Source organism: Nyctibius grandis, chromosome 16, assembly GCF_013368605.1.
Source record: "Nyctibius grandis isolate bNycGra1 chromosome 16, bNycGra1.pri, whole genome shotgun sequence".
Classification (NCBI taxonomy): domain Eukaryota; kingdom Metazoa; phylum Chordata; class Aves; order Nyctibiiformes; family Nyctibiidae; genus Nyctibius; species Nyctibius grandis.
The window spans coordinates 4,846,891-4,868,281 of record NC_090673.1 but is presented as its reverse complement, the minus strand read 5'-3'; the positions used below and the strand labels follow the sequence as shown (position 1 = coordinate 4,868,281).

Sequence of the window (21,391 nt, the reverse complement as noted above, 5' to 3'; positions counted from 1 at the left end):
TTTCTACAACAGCAGCTTTTCACATAGGCAGAAGGAACCTCAAAAGCTAGTCTGCAGCACTATACCTTGATGTTGATTTATTTGAAAATTAACCAAGTGACAAAGCTTCTCCAGACCTGCCCTTACCAGCTCCCCAAAGCAAGCTTATTACCGAAGCCTTTGTGGCTTGTAAAGGAACCAAGGGAGCACTAGCAGGACTGACAGCTGAATTAATCAAATCAGCTATCAGGAGATGACAGATGAAACATTCTGTCCTCAAGAAAACACCAGAGAAGACACTTAACTGGCTACAGCCCCAGGCCAGTGAGCACTCAGCTGGGACAGGACCAGGGACCTTCCTGGTCTTTGGGTGAAGGAAAAATGTCTGGGGCTCATAGGAGCTGAACACTCCCATCCATTCCCAGTGCAACGATTACTGGGAGGGATCTTACTCTCCGCTGGCGTGTTGGATATAAATTTTAAGTCATTTAGGAAACATGCTGTATGTGTCTGTGCTTCAGAAGCTGTGCTTTAGGGCTGAATTATTTTACTACTTTCAGTCCTAAAACATGACGAATTATACACACTGTCACTGCTCATCACACATTTTCTAACCAATTAATACATGCAGATTTTGCTAACATTTTTCATTACCGTTTTAGTAAAGGGAAACATCTGTTTCCCCCCGCCTTAGAAAGCACATTGCATCTTCTTAGCTGCCACATGCCTTTGAAATTCCATGTTTAATCAACGCCATCATCTCTTCCAGAAATAGACCAGCACTCAGATAAGCAGCCTTGCAACAACAACAACCCCCCCATCATATCTGCATGCATGTTTAAATGTTTCCAGTTTTTCTAAAGAAAAGAGCAGTGTTGAAAAATCCACACCAAACCCAAGGATTTTGTTGATCAAATAATGAAATCAAGAGCACAAATTCTGGAATACAAAATTTATTTCAAGCTTATAAAAAGTCTTCAACATTGCAAATTCTGTTGCAAAACACAAACTGTACACGGGTATTTTAAGGTTTAGAATAATGATTATCACTGTCAGATCTCCCCAGACAAATCACTTCAGCTCAGAAGCATCAAGCGATCGCACACAGCTTCTTACCATCTTCTTCAAAGTACATTAGTCTCACATGTACCCTGAAGACTGATGGCTTTTAAATAGTCAAATGTATTAGTGCAACCTCACTGCTTAGTACAGGGTGAAAGGTTCACAAATGGAACCACCTATTAAACCATCAGCTCTCTTCCGAGCCTGACAGATTGCTCACTCGTCGTGTACCAACGGCTGGGCTGGGCTACTATTGCCTGCAAGTGTCATGAAAAGCTTCGAGCGTTCGGAAATCCCTCCACGTGGGTGGCAGGCCATCCTGCAGAAACTTTCCGCAGCGCTGGCAGGGAGCCTGGAACAGCTTTATGTAACTTCTTAACCAGGTCTAAAAGGAAAAGGCAGAGAAGTTAAGAAAACTGGATACGGATGTTCCCCTTTGTCATCATTCTTGTCAAACAGCGATAGCAAGGCCAGAGAATGTACTTTGGCGAGGCCCCAGTGAGGGATACAGCGATTTTATAAACAGAAACATGCCGAAGATTACAAGGTCACTGTATAGCTGAATTCCCACTTTATTAATCATCTTCTGTTTTTTCAGTCACTTAAGCAAATTTGTTAATAGAAATTCATGCACTCTGCGCAGGAGGCATTCGCAGCTGGAGAATCATGATGGAAAGCAAGTATTGTAACACTCCTCATATTTTTACTGGAATATAATTGTTCTTGATGGGTACCTTCTTCAACCGAATATTGGTTTGTCTCTTCCTATGATCATCTATCACACCCCTGCTGCAATCACACTGCAACGGTCTGAACACTTCATAGCTGAAGATATAAGGACTTGCACCGCAAGCTAACTTCCTCTCTAATGCGATTTTCAGATCGATACTCGTTGGCCATAAAAATACTGAACCATTTTAAATCTGATTACACTGATAAATATATATATAAAGGCCACAGAGTAAGCTCAGGTGCTCCTAGGTACAGTTCCTGCCTCTAAAGTGGTTCCCATCGTCATACATAGCAACGAGTATTACATAACTCAATCCCCAACTCAAGGAGATACACAACTAAAAACCACCTAGACCAGCAGGTTTATACTGTGAAGGATGCACATGAATCTTGTCATTTAAAGTCCTATTGAATTACATCGATAAGAGAAAATTGTTCTCTGAAGAAGAGGTCAGCTGAGTTTATTGAAACAAATCCTTCCATCTTCATCAGAGCCTTCTCTATAGCAACTGCACCTTTGGCCGTCAATAACTCTCTTCCAAAGAACTAGATCTTCTCTGGGTTTAGCAGTAAATATGGGGACAAGGGCAACAGAACACTACAAGTAAATTGCTGTTATTTACTTCAGCTTGGATGGGCTTTGCTTGCACTACAGAGAAATCGAAGTTTCTGAACCATAATACAAAAATAGGTAAATGAAGTTAAATTGTGCACTTGAGACATCTGTTGAAAGAAAAAAAAAAAGCATTCTTCACTCCCATCAGAAAATTAGGGCTACACTACATCCTGTCATGTGGACTGCACAACTGACATGTGAAAGGACCAACATATTGACCCTTCTGGTGTACATCTGGTTTTGCTTTGTTAAAAGTTTTAGTAGTGCTTTATCAAATCAATAAGGCAGGTCCATGGCTTAAACAAATGTGCTACCCATTCTATTAAACATTAATTTTCAGAAACATGTTGAAACATGGATTTGACGAGTAAGAGTTGCTTTCACCTTTCAAAACCTGTTATTTTAAGATGCACTCCAAGAAAAGAGACCTCTGCCAATCTCTCACCTTAGTGGCCTTTTTAGTAAATAAACAAACCAGCACAGCAGGTAAGGGAGTCTGACTGGTCTGAAATTACACAGTGGAAATTAGAGACATAGAAGATCCAATGCTGCTGTACACACCTAAAGACTGTGAATGGCAAAATCAGATTTTTTTTTTTAAAAGTCCCAGTTACATTGCTCCAGGTGAGGGGTAACGTAATGGAAGTTTGTATATAAACTGTGTATACAGCAAACTGGACTCTTTCCGATCACGTTCCTCCCTCTCATCATTCTCCAAATAACTTTCATCACGTCCCATACTGGGCAAGCTGCCTCAACTGGAACACGGGAGTTTCCTCTTACTGGGGAACTTCCAGTGGAGCAGACTTTCTACATACAGAACTCAACTCCTTGCACAGTGTGAACAGTGGGAAAGGGCTGGACCATAGCAACGATTTTGTTTGAGAGAGTTTTTACTGTTGTCTTTAGAGATGACACAGAGTAGCTTTACAAATAGGAATTATCAAGCAAATATTGAGACCTGTGGCAGAAGAACCATATACAGCTCAGTCTTCCAACACCAATTATCCCAGGGTAATGAGAATGAGCTCTCCATCCTTGTCCAGGGATCAGATACAAAGAATTACAGTCATTCTCTACTGTCTAGCTTGTTTAAATAGAGGAAAGTACAACTGCCTCAGGACTGCCTAATGTCAAATCACTGTAAGCATGCTGAAGTCTGTCTGGAAAAATGTATTTTCCAATACACTTACCATGAAAGATCTGACTACCACATCTGGCATTTGAGGCAGCTGGTAGTGCAATAGAGCAGTGGTCGCATGATCTGTCACCTGTATCAGACAAAAGGAGAATATACGCTTATTCATTCTGTATTTCAGACCCAGTGGTGTTAACCCGCAGGAAAACAGTATAACTTCCACGAAGAAGCAGCAAACCAAGGATTACATGACTGTGAAGACATTCACAAAGTAATTTTTGGCAGTTTTTGACAGCTAGCTTCCATTCCCTCTGCCAACTTCATATAAGGATCAGCTGAAGCAATCATGATAAACGACTTTGTATGCATACAGTAAAATCAAGCACACCTTTGGAAGTTCATAAACATGTTAAAAGCTAATAGTGCTGGTAAAAGAATCCAGGCTGGTACCTAATGTGAGCCAAGTGATGAGGAAGGCGTCCAGCTCTACGCCACATGGAACAATCCTAAACTAACATGCTTTGCTCCCCACTGTGGACTACCAACCCAGCCGTAAAAAGGAAAAAAAAAATCTTCTGTACCATATAAAATAAAAGCATCCATAGCAAATAATTTGCCTAACTTTCAAATGTCTGCAGCATAAGAGCAGAATCTGTGCTTCTGTGATTGAAATCCCATGTATTCTGTGAAATCATAAACAAGCAAAGTCACTAAACAAATAATGTCAGAGGAAAACATTTTGGTTTTCTCTTTAAATATTCCCATTTTTCCTTTGTTCATTTTTTTTTTTAAGATAATATATTCCCTTAATCTATGATGATTTGCTTAACAAAAGAAAAACCATTGTCAATAATGTAGCTAAATTAAACAGTTCTGGAAGACTAACTTATAAGAACAGAGGTTAAGACTTCAAAGCAAACCCCCAAAGCTTTGGTTTTGGTCTGGTTTAGTGAAAAAAAAACAAAGCAACCAACCCAAACCCAAAAAATACCCCCATACCCCCTCCCCAAATGAATAAAATACCCTGAATTGAAACTGCAGTTTTACAGAAAAATGAGTACACTCTGCACTTTTTAATGGGAAAACTTCAAATATTTAACTCTTGTAGTCCTATTTCTGGTTGTTCACGTTGAACAAACAGGAACTGAGCTCTCAGTTTCATTCCCTCTGAAACCAGTAATCAATTAATATGATTATGGTTTATAAACACTTGCATTAGTAAAAGATTTCTGATAGAAAGCTTTTTAATTTCCCAGAGCCATAGCAATATCTTACATCTGGGAACTACAGCTAGACAGAACACATATAAAATGTATATTTATAATAACAACAATAATTTAAAAAAAAAAAAATCAGGAAAACCAACCAATGCTTTGATAGATTTGCCTTAAAAAAAATCACTATTTTTAAATGATTCTGGAAGGGGGCAGTTTCTGACAGCTATGATACAATTCACTAACAGTATTCAGACCATCCGCTTCCACGGTCAGCAGCTTGCTGCTTCTCAGAAGTTCTAGGCTTAAGGCAGAAATTCTTGGCAAAATTCTTTGGGCTTGACTGCTAAAGAACCCAACACAACCACGAGAGCTCTTTCACATCTTGTAACTTGTAAATCTGTCACAGTCCTCACCAGTAATATCAAAGCATCCAACAAACTACGTGATTGTCTAGTTAGTGATGAAATTGTATTTGCTAGTTTTAACATGGAGAAGTAATGCTCTTCTCAGGGCTTGCCTATATACTATAGTAAAGTTTGAGTAAGATAAAGTGTGGACTGAAATAACAATTGCTATTCCCAGCTAACTCCACTTGTTCCTAATTTGTATTTAGTCTAATTCAGCAATGTGAATTGTGCTGAAGCACTCAGGCTTTCACTGAAGGAAGAGAGGCTCGTGCTTGAAGCTATTCAGGGATGTGAATCTGTAAAAGATATATTCCTGAATAAATCCATGTATAGACAGGCTCTAATTCACACCATACAAACTTCCTCCGCAGAACACTACAGCAAGTCAGGCTGTCCTACACTGAATCCAGTTTTAAGTCATACTACACTTTTAGAAACAGATTCTGCTCCCCATCATGCATACACAACTAACTCCAAAAGCAGCTCCATTCAGCGTGAATAAGGACATGCGATTCTGACGTTTGGAAGGGAAAACTTTTGGGACCTTGCACATGCTGGTGAGTTTGCAAAAATATTCACCAAATGGACCTCAGCCTGCTTAAGCCATTTATACGTTACCATATTACAAATGAAATCAGAAATAACGTGATTAACAGTGCATTAATAGGACAACTCAAATCATTCCTTTTAAACACAACTCGTGTAGCGTTCAGAAAGGACTGTAATCCAAGCCCTATTAGCTATGCGAATTTTTTTCTTTTAAGATGGTGCTTTTATAGGATAGTACCAGACGTGTCAAAGAATAGGAAGTTCTGAAGGTATTTATGAGCAGCCGCTCTCCTTCTGCTGTATTTCTACTTCTGACAAACTGTATTTTTTTTTTTCTTGGAACAACAAAGTTGTTTTCTCTTTGTATTGAAGAAAGTTGCTTAAAAAAAATACAGCTATTAACAAATTTAAATTGACTGGCCACTTTGGCAAAGTTGCACATATGCTGTTCCTATTGTAATGTGAAGCTAATGAGAATCCACAGGGAGATAAAAGCCATCCCAGCATTGCTAGAACACTAATAATGTTTTCTGAACAAAAAGGAGGTGATTTCTACCATAAGCAAGTGCCGATAAAGTGCTGCTAAAAAAGATCAAAGTGGGTGTTGAATCTGAGGAAGAGGAGTAGGGAGATGACCCCCCCCACCACCCCAGCCAAGAACATGGTGTCAAACAGAAAAGAGCTGGGCAAACGATAAACCAGCCAGTGCATGGGAGTGAAGGAAGGATTAAATCCCCCCCCCAAGATAACAGAGATGATGAGAGAAAGCACAAAGTAGCCAAGATTAAAAAAGAGGTGAGGGGAAAAAAAAAAAAGAGGAGAAAAAATGAAAGATCAATATCCAACTTTACTAACAGCAATACGATTTCACACCAAAGCAAAGCAAAACAAACTGCAGATGCACCAGCTCACTTAAGGGACACACTTTTTCTTCCAGCCAAGCCGGAATCACAAACTAATTTATTCTGGGCGTAGGATGACATTTTGTACATTTCAGGTTTTTATTTTATTAACTTCACTTTTATTGCTCCATCTTAGCTACTGCTATCTAAAGTTATCGGTCACTTTCTAATTTCTCTACCTCTTTTTATACAGGAACATATTCAGAAGAGCACACATTGATTGGGATGGCTGTTGCTCTGGACCTTGAAATAGATTTTCAAGAGATCTTGCAGAAAAGCTCAATATTTCACAATTCATACATTGAAAAGCACTTGGAATTTTTGTCTGAAAAGAAGGCAAGACAAGGCAATCTCCTGAAGTACAATTTTGCTAAATAAAATAGCTATTGTTTAACTAAGCACTTCGAGACAGAGCAAAAGAGACTTCAGTTACATGGAAAAAAAAATTCTGGCAGAGACTCAATTTGAACATGAAAACTTTCCTTCTTGTTAATAATAGTTAATTATATTGCCTGAGATTTTTTTTTCTCCTCCTTTTCCCTTCCAAATTCAAGTTCACTACAACTATGTACTTCGTACATGCATCTCTGCTCCCTTGTCTAGGGCACTGTACACATCAGGAATACAAAATACACCGATACTGGACCAAACCTAATCTTCATTGTGACTTTGCACAAATTAAATCCTACGTACTTGTCACTCCTGGCGAATGACGAGGCCCCAGAAAGGGAGCTGGGCTGTCTGGGTACCGGCCCGCTGCGAGGAACGACCTGCTGAGCCCACGGCACTGCTCTGCTCCACGGCAGAGTGGGGACACACGGACTCCTGCCTCCCCTCTCGCAGCCCGCTGCTCGGTGGAGTTGTAAATAGCTCATGAGACCAACACCCAGTGATGAGCAGAAAACAAAATCTGTTATTTGTCTCAACCAAACCAACACCAGTCATTTCTACAGCGTTTATTTACCCACTTAATAGCATTGCTCTGCTGAAATGTGCTTTTCAAAGGTGACACATCCAAAAAATGGCATTATTGGGCCTTGATGACACTTGTTAGTCATATAGCACCCCCAAAGCTGAAAATTCATTAAGAAAAAAAAAAAAAAGCATTCTACAATTCACAGGTTGAGAAAGCTGAACAAGTGCTTCCTCTAACTGGAATAAGAAGCACAAAAGCAAAGTCCTGTGGGATAGCTTTGCTCCACCATAGCCTAGGCATGTTCCACAGATGCATGAAGCTATACCCGGCATAAAAACTAAACCAGAAAAATAAAAACATCATGACTAAATTAGAGAAGCTGTCTCTCTCTTCCAGTATTTTATCTCACTGCCAGTAAATATGCTTTTCAAAAGTAGGTGCAAAACTTACTTTAAGAATAATAACTTTCCTTGCCACTTACTTCTGGTTTATCCCCTCAAGTATGGCACTGACAACTCTATCTAATATAAAGGAATTCTCTAAATAGTTTGAAAGTTCTGTAATTTTTTTTTTTGAACCCTGCTAAGTTCATGGCCTTAAGAGTAGCCTGTAACAATGAGCTCTGGGAGGATGATCACAGCACTAAAAGAAAAAAAAAAAAGGAAGTTATTTTATTAGTGTTTAGACCTTTTATAGGGAGGAAAACTGCACTAGTGCCTTTGTTCATTTCCAAGGATTCCCATTTACTCAACCTACTCTCCAGGACCACATTTGCGTCTCTGGAGGGAATCCAATGCACAGAACCTGGTGATCGAGAGGCGCTCGGAAGGATGATAGCTGGTGCCTCTACGAGTTCACTGATGGCGTCCACACAAATCCTTTACACACCCTTCCCCACTCTCAATTCAGGAAAGCACCACTAGACTTCTCTGAGGCGTCGGATTTATCACTTGTTTTCAGAGGTCACAGAGTGTTTATTTCACTTGCTCCGCTTATTTGGACTGGGTGATAGAGATTTTATTTCGCCTAAGCAGGTCTTTGAACAGAGCCAAGTACTGATCATGCAAAGGAGCAATCATGCAGGTGACCCTGGAACAGTCCATCTCCTCTCCTTCAACAGACATCATCAATAGCCCAGTATTTGTCTCATGCATGCATTCACCCTGCACGTGATTTTATTCTGAGATTATTGACAAGAATACATCTTCATACATTACAATACTTATGTGCCCTTGTAGTGGTGAAAATTGTGCTCCGAGTTCCATCACTTCGGGATCACAGAGCTCACAGACAGCTGGATAAGCACAAATAGCTTCTCAAAGTTTAGGTTAAAACGTGCCTTGGGAAGAAGCGTATCAAGCCAAAACAAAACCAGTTTGTGGCATGCTAAAATTGATAGACCATTTAGGTGTATATAAGAACAGGACTCCGAGATCAGAAAGAAATATATGGGATTAAAGCCTATGCATATGACTCCAACAGCCAAACTGATCACATTACACAGCTAGAACAGCTCTGCTGCTCTTAACTGAGCAGCTTGACAAATGAAAGTTAATGTTTGACACCATCTCCCATTTCCATCCACTCACAGCAGTTCCACTATTCTATACATTTGCCTCTTTTTCGAATGCAAAGTTATGAATATTGCACCATTCTCTACAATATATATTTTTTTAATGTTTTGTACAATGACCTGGAATTATGCAGCTCTAGTGTACATTCTTCTTCCCACCAAGATTTAAGCCCCAAACTATTTCCTTATTTCCTGCTTTGTCCCTCTTCTCGCGCTAGTGGATCAAGAGATGCAAGGTGTTAAAATAAGGAGGTTTAAGATCAAAACAGATGCCACTCCTGCAGAGTTTAAATGTCAGACCAACACAGAAGTCTGAAAAACCTTTTCTTTGCTCCTTGTGCTTTTGCCCTTTCAGCCTTCCCTCTCTTTTTTTTCCCAGCTTCATTCTCTGAATCTAAGCCTGCTGCTGGATTCAATGCCTGTAAAGCTTATTCACCCCAGGACCAGTTTCAAGGAGTCTCCAGGGAACTTAGAAAATGACTGTACACTTTAACAGTAATGGGCCCTCCGGGAGCCGTCCCCCATCAAATTACACACACTCGGATATCCTGCCTAATAAGAAGGAGGGAGAAAAGGCTTGCTGACACAGCCAATGTTTGCAAACAAAAAGTCAGGACAAATTTAGCTTCCTTTGACAGGGTTGGATTGAAGATCAGAGGTCTCTGGTCCTTAACCTAGAAAGTCGTGCTGCAACCCTGTGAGAATTTGACAGGCCTGCACCTACCACAGGCAGGTCTTTTGTGAGCTCCAGATGTTGTTATATTATCATTGAAGACAGAGTTGGAGAACTCTGAAGGCCTGCCCTTCAGAGGGATGACTGATTTATAGCATTAAAGGTGGCAGAGCTGAAAGGGCTACCCAGCCTCCTCGCTGGGAGCAGTCACTCATCTGTATTTTTCCTTCTCAGCACAGCACTTGCACATCACGTTACTGGTGACTGCCATGAAAAACATGGTTCGGGAACATTCAGATGTGCTGTGACACATTTACTGACAATTTTTTAATGGCATGAAAACATTTGTTCTGAAGATCCTGCAGTACAGATCCTACACTAGTAACAAGAGTATAATAGTTTCTCTAACACTATTTTATCTATTTTTCCTTCATTTTGCTACTGCAAAATCACTATTCCTGGGTATTATAAATGGATACAAGTGCAGCTTCAGAGAATAAAGAGAAAACAAAACCAAAAACAGCACCACAGAGAGAAAACTTACTATGCCGAACCACAACATCTTCTATCATCTGTTTGAAAACTTGACTTAGGTCCTAACCTTAACTTCTTTAACTGTCAGCTCAATATTACAGAATCTATTGATTAGAAAGTACCATCACCTTGCATTTTCATCACATTTTTCATGCAAGAATCTCAAAGCACTATGCAACGAATTCAGCAGTAGCTCCTGTGAAGTCAGCAAGTATTACCCCAGCCTAAGGGATGTGGAAAACTGATCCAAAGAGAAGTTAAATTGCCCAAGGTAACACAGTGACAGAGCTGGGAACAAAATGTATAAAACTACTATAAAAAATGCAGACAGCTGTTCAGCTGATTACAGGCAGTCTCCTGCAGTCTCTTCTTTCTGGTTGTTTTTTTTTCTTTTTTGTAAATATTAATGCATTTGGTATTATTTACAGAGAGAGAATTGGAGAACAGGAACTTAATATTCAAGTCACATCACATTATTTTAGAGAATGAGGAAGAGAACAAAGATTGTTATTTATCCATAATGCAGCCACACAGGCTGCAATAAAAGAGGCATTTCACATTTTCTCACTGACCTCTTCCACTTTTGGTCTGAAGGCCATCACCTGGACCTGAAGAGAAATTTACTCTACATATTTACGCCCCCGAGTCCTTAACTCGGACTTCCAAGCAAACCTGTACATTTAATCTACTCTGTTACCTTGCATATATACAATTAAAATTATATAATCAAAACATCCAGATTTATTACCATTTAGCACAAATGATGGCAATAGGACTTAATCCTTCCAAGTTATTCTAAACTAAAACATCCAGGAAGATTATGTTATGCCCAAATGAGCTTACAAACGAACACACACATGGGGAAATTGAGATGATACACTTAATTACAGAACCTTAAATCTATTAGATTGTAAAAATTACTCAAAAGCACACTGATAAACAAGTTACTAAGATTTACACTGTTTTACTTCCTGCTGTATTACCCTACTTGACACTAAGTATTTTTGAGGAGTGAGGAAAAAAAAAAAGAAAGAATATTTAATCCACTAATCTCTGGGGTGAAGAATCAATTGCAGCAAAATTTTGCTTTAATGCTACGCAGAGAGGGAGAGCAACCAACCTCCCCAAAAGCTGTCCTTTGATCTCTAGCAGGTTAATATCAGAGGTCAAACGTCTCTTCTTCTGACTGCATCTGAAATCTTGGAAGGAAGATGCACAAATACAGCCAATATGCCGTCCTTTTGACCCCTGCTTTTACGCCCTTTCGAGTCCCTGACCCCCATTTGCTACACAAACTACAAAAGTAGACGAAAGGAAGCTAGCACACTAGCTGGAGACTCAGGCTCCTTGAACTGTGGCTTGAAGGTAAGGAAACTGGAATTTAAACCCGGATCAATCTGAACTTACAGCATTTTGTCAAGACGCCTTCAAAGAGAAATCTTTTCCCTGCCTGCAAAATAGCGAGATATAGATCTTTCCAAAATACACTTTAACCTTCTTAGTAGTTTTATTATTGCTCCCATTTTCTCATCGGTCTTTTCTTACTTTCTAGAGTAGCATCCATTTCACTAAGTTATTCCTTTCGTTTACACCATCATGGGAAGAGAAGCAGGCAAAATAACGTCATGGAAAAAATTTCCAAACAAATTTTGGAAAGTGAGTTCTACTGATTCATTAAACTCAAGCCCTCAGGAGAGGGGGGGCAACCAAAACCAATGAAAACCACAAAACAAAACCCAAACGAACCTGAAACAGTCCCTCCTCCCCTAAAAGATTTAAACTATAAAAAGAGTGCTTGAAGATTCCTCATGAAATTTTAAGGCACATTATGTAGAGAGAAATGATGTGAGACTTACCTTCTGAAAAACTTGATAGTTGGATTTAGACCATATGTCAAGCTACAATAGAAAAAAAAAAAAAAAAAAAGAGTTTTATATTACCACACGTGATTATGGAGAAAAAGCAGCTAAGCAGCTGTCCAGTTAAAAGAGCAGGCAAACAGATCTACACAGACATATTTCTCAGTTCACTCTTTAGACCTTCTTGGATTGCCTTGACCTGTTGCAATCCAAGAAAGGGAATTAATGATATAAGATTTCCTTTGTATTGCACTGAAGAATGAACACAGTTCATCAGTTTCAATTAAAAAAATTATATACACAAGACCTGTTGAATTATCATGTTCTCTTCAAAAAAAGCAAAATCTTCATTTGTATGGGTTGTGGCCGATCTATGCAAATATTCATCAGCTTCAGTGTGTTTCTAAAATGAGGGCATTTTTACCAAGTTTATGCTTGTCTTGTGTCTGAATAAGTGATTCAGTTACAAATCACACAAAGAATGTTTTGCTGAATTAAACCAAAGCACTGGTCTGCTGGGGCTAAATAAAACATCCCTCAGGAAACTGCATTTACATTTGCAGACAAAAATCACACTAAAAGAGATTTAAGGTTGTAGATAACTGCACATATCCATGACTTAAATGTGTGCTCAACTATACACAAACTAAAAGAACAAAATTGAAATAAGTTTTATTAGCCTCAAAAACCAGAGGGTAAGGCTGTCCTTGTTAAACAATTTCAACTGACGTGCTAATGCTCTTTCAGCCCAGCCCTGTGCAATATCTTGTATTGTCAAGGAAAAGCAGCAGGGAAAAACAAGAGGAACTTCCATCAATCCCAGACTTGCAAATCACTTCTTTCTCTACAGATCCCACTGTACTCAACAATTCCATATGCACACAACTTGTCACAGCAAAGGTGTTTGATACACCATTAACCTCAGGAATCTTAGTCGAGACAAAAGGAAATTTTTTTTTTGAGTGAATTTATGAAGCCAGTACAGATCCTCTAGTGCTTGATAACATGGCTGGACACACGTTTTCCCACAATGGTTGTTTGTCTCCTTTACTATAAGGTACAACTTTAATTGTCTTATGTGCCCAGAAGTCCTAGCTGAAATTACAAGTCTTTTAAAAGGCACAAATGTTAGAATCTGAAATGAAGGAAGTCATATGAAGGGAGTAAAACACACTAGAGGGGGGTGACGGAGGAGAGAGGGAAGGATGCTGAACCCAAGTAATTAATTCACATTGCTAAAATGTTCAGAATGCTACAAGTTCCCATTCTTTTAAGAGTAATACTAAGTGGCCCACTTCTAAATACTGGCACAGGAATGACGAGTCCCCAAACCTCAGTCTGGACAGGAGGTGATGTTAAAGACTAAAAACCACTTCAGGACAGATGTTTCAGGGCTTAGTACAGCTGACCTTGCCGTGAGACAAAAGGCAGCTGATGTCTCGATGCCTTTTCCAGGTGAGATGAAGACAGAAGTACCCTGAGGCATCTACCTACAAACCTTTTAACATTTACTGGCTCTTAGGGCGGGATCAAGAACCTGTGTGAACACCAACAACACTCCTACTCCAGAGTCCACAAGCGGCAGTTCAGTCTGGACTTGGACCTGAGCTTGATTTACAATGTCATAACAGACCTGTGCCTGTCGGGAAGGAAGCATCACATTTCCATATTAGAAAAGTCTACATTTGAAAATAAAAAATTAATGTGTATTTTTAAAAAAACTGTTTTCATGTAATTTAAGGCTTTCTTTGACTGCATACAGAGTTCCTATAATTGGAACCTATATATGGTTTTGCTAATCTCTAGTGATCAAACCAAGTATGTGATCCTCTCTAGTTAGACTCAAAAAAAAAAAAAGCCCACTTCAGATGCTGCATTAAGATGAGTCCAACAGGATCCGAATGCTCATTAGTTGGCACAAAGATTGAAAAGCTGAAAAAGTAATGAAAGTCTGTCTTACAGACATGATGTTATTCAAGTTAGAAAAAAAAAAGAAAAAAAGGAAAATAAAAAGCTACCAACCCCCCCAAAGCACATGCATACATCCGAAATGACTGTCCACCTTTCCCCCTGAAAGAGAGGATTAAGGCAGAGGTGGATTAAAGAATGAATCGTTATAGGTCTATTATTCTTCAACTTTTCACTTTCAATCAAGACACACATTTGTAACTAAAAAACTGCTGAAAGCACAATTTCAGGGCATCCTCTGCATGTGAATTAAACTGGGGCTTTTTTTCCCAGTGCCCCAACTCTCCCCACCCACCCCCAGCACAAGTAACAAGAGGCCATTTTCTGAAGGTCGTCTGAACGATTTCAAAGGCGATAACAAATCAGAATGTTCCCTGCATCTAATATCAAACAGGTCCGGTGCCAACACTTATTAGAGAAATCGGATTCAACCCCCCTTTCACCCAAACACACACACATCCAGCTTTGAAGTGGAAAGAATACAGGGATCAGAAATTACCCGAGAGACAGCTCTGCCTGTCTTTGAAGCTTTCCTTTGATACTACTATTTCTTTTCCTCTCTTACGCTAGGAGGCTAAAAGCTGCCTTATCTTATTGATATGGGGTAATTAATGAAGCTATAGCATTAACATAACACAAGTTCCTTAACATGATAATTCAACAGAGACACTTACTTTTCTTTAGTTAAGTCTAACGGATGCAAAAATAGGAATTTGGCTAGGCAGGGATGTTAAGGACCCACTCTAAATACGTCCTGTCAAGGTGGTTCTTGGTCTCCGCATCCAAAGCAAAGCAGGGTATTACTGTGCCAAAAAATCCCAATACGTTTCTGTTTTTATTGGCAGACTAGGGCTACTAATGGCTCAGCTGACAATAAGGCTGCCCTGCAAGGTGAGCTGCATAGCTTCATTTATTCAGGAATCAGGACAACAATAGTAATTAATTACTATCCATGGTTAAATTCCAGTGCACAACGAGCATGTCAGAGTTTGAAATTAAGGGTGGCACGGTGCCACCACTAAAACCACGAGGCTAATTAAAACGCATCAGTATGTGGTGGATGCAGTGGGTTAGTACAGTGAGCAAGAGAGACTGCAGAGTGATCAGCATCCAGAGCCCACGACTTGACAGAGGCTGCCAGATCTCACCTATTGTTTTTGCAAAGCGTCACCAAAAATGTCTAAGTTATGCAGCTGGCAAGCTGGCAAAGACATATTCTGCAGGGTTTGTGAATAATTCACAAGAGAAGTACATGAAGCACTTTAGAAATGCAATGATTCTTTGTCTGTATAAGCAAAGCTTGAAAATAAAACCCCAGCATGTAGTATCTTACTTTACTCACCGCAAGCTTAAGACTTCTATTTTTTCACCTTCATTTTGAAAGTATTTAAATCTCTAAGGGGGAATACCCAATTTAACCAGACTTCAGCACAGCAGAAACCACATGAAGCTGTCACGTAAGTACCTGTCAACCTACACAGTACAAGCACACAGCAAGCTAAAGCAACCTGGGTAACGCAATGTCAGCTTTCCTGTGTAACTGCTACTATGCCACTATGCACAGTTCCACAACTATGAAAAACACCCATATTTGTTTTATTTCTAGACTTGCCTGACTAATGGATGAAAAGACTATCAACGCCTCTGCTGTTTGCACTCACCTCTTCCCTTTTTCTTCCCAGTACTGCAAAATCTGCTAAAACAGTTGTACTTTCAGAGATAAATGATGACTCCCCTCACCCACAAGCAAATCATTGGCCTTTTCTGTGCACAGTCCATTTTTCACTTATTGTCTGTGTGATCAGTCTCCCGATGATGGCCATTTCTTCTCTTGTTGAATACTGTTGAGTATATTTTGTTGTCCTAAACCCTGCTCTCTTTGAGAAAGCCCCCCACTTAATTTCACTGTTGTTACTTAAAGGACCTCCTGACTTGTGCAGTTAGGAGGATGACTCAACAGTCCCTCCTTCAGCTATTTAAGCGTAAAGAAGCACGACTTATCCAGCATCCCTTCTTCGACATGGCTTACAGAGAAGAGGGGAGCTTTAAAAGTGCCATATTGTACGACACCACCTAGTTAATCTTATGGCTGCTGTTTACAAATGTTAAATGCTTCCTAGGAGCACATAAGCTAACCCTCAAATCAGCAATTACTGTGTAAACTGCTCACTGGAAAAACGATCACCTCCTACTGTGATCCTAAGGGTTCTCCATATTTTTGTTATTTAATAAAGAAGATACTTGCTGATTTTCTCCTTTTTCATACTCTTCTGTGTCTCTTCTGAATGCTAGCACGTTTTCCCCCTATTAGGCTAGAAACTGAGAAGCTAGAACAGTATGGTGAAACCTCACTGGAGTACTTTCCCAACAGCATCTGTTGTGACAGGGGAGGGACTGGAATGAACTATGTTTGCAACTGACTGTAATCGCTCATTCCCAGCAGGCACAATAAGTAAAGCGAATCATTGCAAGAGCACAATCTTATTCTTATTCTCCAATTACCAGTGTAGTTAATTAGTGAAAAAGAGGGAGCTCACTGTTTGTCAATATGTGCTCCAGTTGGCAAAACTAGCAAGCTACGCATTTATTCAATCTTCCAAGCCAAATTTACTCATGATTTAAGTAGCTGCCACTCCAATTCTACTTCAGTCAAATGAAATGTTCCCATTTATACCTAAAGCACAGACCTTCAGGTCTGTGAAAGCCCTGGGATGGCCCAATGGAATAGCAAACTGCCACGTAAAGGTCACAGGTACATGCAGCCTTGTGGGAGCAGTCACATAACCTAGGCTTTGGACACAGAAAGCTAAATCGGTAGAAAACAGACTCCCCTGCAGACTGGCTTAAAGCAAGAAAATAAGCCAGGTGTTAGCACTGATGCTCTGGAGAAGCTGTACTGCTTCCCCACTGAGAGCACACAAAGGTTAGTGCCTCGTGCCCAAAGCTGGCCTTGGTGAGTCCCGCTCTCTCCCTCGCAGCAAACGATGACAGAGAAATGGTACACAGCTCTCGAGAGAGTTAACCTTGAGCTAAACAGAAGCCCAATGCCAGATGCCAAGTTTCAGAAAGGAACTCTCTTACTTAGCTTTTCAGCACATACAGCATGATTATATTTCAAGGGAGCTTCAAAGGAAACTGGATTCATCAGAGAAAATGAGCACACCCAAATGAAGTGTGACACAGGAATCCATCAAGCACTGTCAGGGCTCTTTAGGCAGACTATCATTTCACTTCTGAGCAGAACTTGGGGTGAAGAGGGGCTGGTGCTGTAAGTCTGTATTTATATGCTAATATACAGGAGTATAGTGCAGCTGCTTCTGCGGCGAAGTGGTATTTAGATCTGCATATTTGAATAATGCAAATCAAAATCAGGCAATTTTTATTTTACTACTTCTTAGGCCAATCCCCTGCCCTTTGAGTGAGAATCTCTCACCTGGGAAATACAGCTGTACTATCTCCTTCTGCTCCTGGCCTTTTCTAGGGAAAGGAGGTTCAGACTCCAGAGCCGCTGAACTCTGGGTCAGTACACAACATGCTTCTGTGTGCTAAAACACAGTTATCACTTTTGAAAGGAAAAAAAAGTCTCACCTCATTATAACATGGCCTATGGGTGCCAAGTACTCATCTTGATATAATGAATTCTTTATTTTAATAGGTTTCATAATCAGAAGCAAAAGCTCCAGAGAGAAAAAGTGAAACATGGAGGTATTTAGTACTGTTACTGGCAAAGGAGAGTCCTGGCGGATGTCTCGGTAAGAGAGACCATTCCACCCTGAAAAGAGAAACAAGCTGAGCTGAAGGCCATCAGGTCCCATTAACATCTTCTGATGCGCTAAAGAGAGCCATATGGAGTGCGTGCAGTCAGGTGAAATTTGAGGGGTTCAAGCAGGGTGAATTGTTCATAAAACAAATCGCTTGTGGAAACAGGTAACACTTGCTTTAATAGCTGCTGTTCAAGATGTGCTCTTACTGACAAGCAAATTATTGAGGACTGCCTACCAGTGATTCGCACCGTTGTGTTTATCAAGTTGAGCACAAAACTAGCCCAAGATTTCCCAATGGCTCTCAGAAAAGAGAAATCTGAACCTTGGGCTATTGATGTGCTGGTACACTGAAAAAAACGTTTTCTCAGTAGACACTATTAACAAGGCAACTGGGGTCTAAGGTGATAAATTAGAAATTCAAGCAAGGGCTTCAGAGCTTAGAAAGAAGTCAGACATTTGGATACGAAAAATCCAAGCAAAGTGTGATAAATTTAAACCTGAGCATTTTGCAAAACATCCAGAGTGTCTTTTGACAGTTTTATGTTTCTAGGATACTGGTGATGGGATTCCTGTTCTCTGTCATTTAAATACCATGTTAAAATAAAATTTAATGTTGCTGGATCTACAATAACCTACCTTGCCATCTTCAGTGTAGACATTTTCATTGTACCCTTTTACTATTGTCCGGTCAATGAAGAGGCTCCGCATCACCACTATCACTTTTAACACTTTTCCTAAGGTAACCTGGGAAGAACAGGAGAAGGACAAAAACAAGCTGAAGGAGAGTCGATGGTGTCTGAATTCACAAGACCATCAAGTTAACAGCTTAAATTGATGCAATTCCAGTTTTCAATATTTTATAGCCAGACCAAAATAAAAGATCTAAAAACACTGTGTGTGTTATGAGGAAGAGATAGGCTATAAAGTGCAGAACAAACAAACATTCATTTGCAACTGAAAATGTATGAATTCACAGAATTCCCTTGTGCAGACGTGACACTGCCAAGCAATTCTCTCAATTTTATTAACACCACAACTCAATAACTTGTCAAAAACAATGAACAAATGTGATTCTTTTCGATATATTTGATATTCTCCAACATCAGTCCACTTAGAGGAAGAATAATTTGAAAGAATCAGACTCTTCTAATGCCAGCTTTTAAAAGTATGCCATGAGTTTAATGGAAAACATTTTAGGTCCAATAAAAATGTAAAATTATTTAAAAGGAAACTACAGCTAAAAAGTAAAAATGTTACACTGTCAAAGGTTTAATTTTCTTCTGTGAAAGTGGTAAAGCATAACGAATAAAACTAGTATAATGGAAAATATACAGGGTCAGTCAGAGTATAACAACAGAAATAAGCCTAAATTATATTATTGACAGAAATACAATAATGAAGGCATTTTAATTTAAAAATCAATTTACATTTCAAAGATGAACTTGCACTTCAATACTGCTAAGATGTGTGTCTAACAATAATTCTGTCTTTGTGTTTTGCTATACAAAGGTTATTACAGAATTTTTCCTCACACACCAAAGCATAAAACAGAGCTAAAAAAGAAGCAATTAGTTCATATTAATATTTCCCAACCAGCAGCGGCTAGTTTTCCACTCTGTGTTTCAACATTTCCCCCAGTATAGATTAACACATGCTAGAACAATTGTGTTTTTACTGCTAACCTCAGCAGTAACTCAAAGAAACCAGTCAATATGCATCTTTATTGATTTGTTACATGTTTTTCCTTTTTAACTCCTGCTAATGACTACTACCTACCACCTTGTTTCAACAAGAGTAACCTCAACCTGACGCTGACTAACTAAAAGACTAACAGGCAAATCAACTCTGACATCCTTTTCCCCCCAGGGAAGAAGACAGAAAGTCTGGCACAAAGACTCCATCTCAAAGCCGATGCAGGGACCACACTGGAGGAGGGTTAGGAGGGGAAATGGTGGTAGGATTGGGGTGACGATACAGAACTTTGCAGAACAGTTACCCAAAGTACTTTAAATATTGCTTGTTATAATCACTATAGAGCAGGACAGAATTACAAATCCTGAAAAGAACTGATGACAACTCTTTGGCAGGGGACATGGAGAAAGCAGCTCTAGGAGAGAAGAGTCTAAATAGGGAAGAACAAGTTGACAGCAAGAGAGAGGACAGGGAAAGGAGAAGGGGAAAAAAAAAAGAGTCTATTAATGATAGACTTCAAGAAGACAGCCTGCTAGGCATAATTTTGCAAGAACACGAAGAGAAAAAGCAGGTCAGAAGAATGGGTAAATTTTTGAAGAAAATTATTACAGGCTGAAGGAGGGTAACTTGTATCAAGGCCTGAGGCATGCACATACCGTGAACAGCCTTTTCTGATTCCTACGTTCTTATAATAGACTGGAATTTTCTGAACACGTATGGAACGTCATCTTATGATATCAGGTGCTGTAAATTCCGGTGTAAATGTAGTATCTTGCTAGGATACTCTGTAATAAAACCTAGTTGGTCTGCAAATAGAGGAAATTTGCAGAGTTATTTCAGCACCTACCACTGTATCAACTAAGTTAAAAATATAAAGTCATGACCCAGAGGTGCCCGATCTATGATGCTGATCACCCACCAGAATCAGAAAGACAGTTCTGTCATAAGCGCTAAGATGAAGAAATGGAGTAACTTTGAAAAAAGTTGTCAGCACATTTAGAGTTAACAGTTTTTTATTTCTTTTTCTACTTTAGTAAGACTGGCACTTCACTAGGATATAGGTCTACTGAGAGAACTGACTCTTGTAACTTCACACTAGGCATCAACCATATACAGTAAAATCAAAAGGAGGAAAAGAAGACATTTTAAACAAAAGGAAAAGGAATCTTCTTAACGTAAGAGCAAAAAGGCTGCCCCACAAACACCCAGACCCAGCTCTGTGTATAATATTTTCTGTCTCCACTGCCTTCAACACACTTTAGTGGATGCTCACTTCTTTCCTCTTCCTTTACGTTCTGCATTTATATCTCACATTGCTGCCAGGTGGAAAGCAAAATGGATGAAGTTGATCTGAAGCCTGTGTGGGATGTTCCTGAAAATCCTCACAGTGAACAGTGGAACATAACAAGCTGAAAAATGCCATGTTTGGCACTCCAGCTTGCTTGAATATACTAACTGCTGGCCTCAAACCTCCCCACACAAATTACCTGCACAAATGCTTTCAAAATGCCTCTGCTTTAGCTCATGGCCTTTTCCCAGGTCATCTGTTTTCATACCCTTCCAATGATTCATTCCACACTTTCAGAATCCGTCACAGCTACCCAGACCCCAACTATCATCCATCATCCAATACTGAAAGGTCAAATTCTGCAGACTGGTCCAGGACAGTAGCCTTCATCACCCACTTGCTTGAATGTCAAAAAAGGAGGTTTACACTGTCTCCCACACGTGTAAGGAACTGTGTAAAACCATCCTTACGTGGGTACCTAAGACTGTGAGCTCCCTGAGGAAGGCACTATTGTTGCAATCT

General features: G+C 39.7%; 1 protein-coding gene across 1 annotated transcript in view; it reads right to left on the bottom strand.

Annotated features, from left to right (window-relative positions):
* Nucleotides 1–923: 923 nt before the first annotated feature.
* The window catches only part of MED27 (mediator complex subunit 27), an 89,760-nt gene continuing 69,292 nt past the window's right edge, over nucleotides 924–21,391 (bottom strand). The window contains exons 5-8 of the mRNA XM_068414019.1: nucleotides 18,526–18,633; nucleotides 12,155–12,196; nucleotides 3,583–3,660; nucleotides 924–1,426 (exon numbers count right to left, since the gene is read on the bottom strand). Of these exons, the coding sequence (XP_068270120.1) occupies nucleotides 1,292–1,426; nucleotides 3,583–3,660; nucleotides 12,155–12,196; nucleotides 18,526–18,633 (363 nt within the window). The 3' untranslated portion in view covers nucleotides 924–1,291. The remainder of the gene's footprint in view (nucleotides 1,427–3,582; nucleotides 3,661–12,154; nucleotides 12,197–18,525; nucleotides 18,634–21,391) is intronic.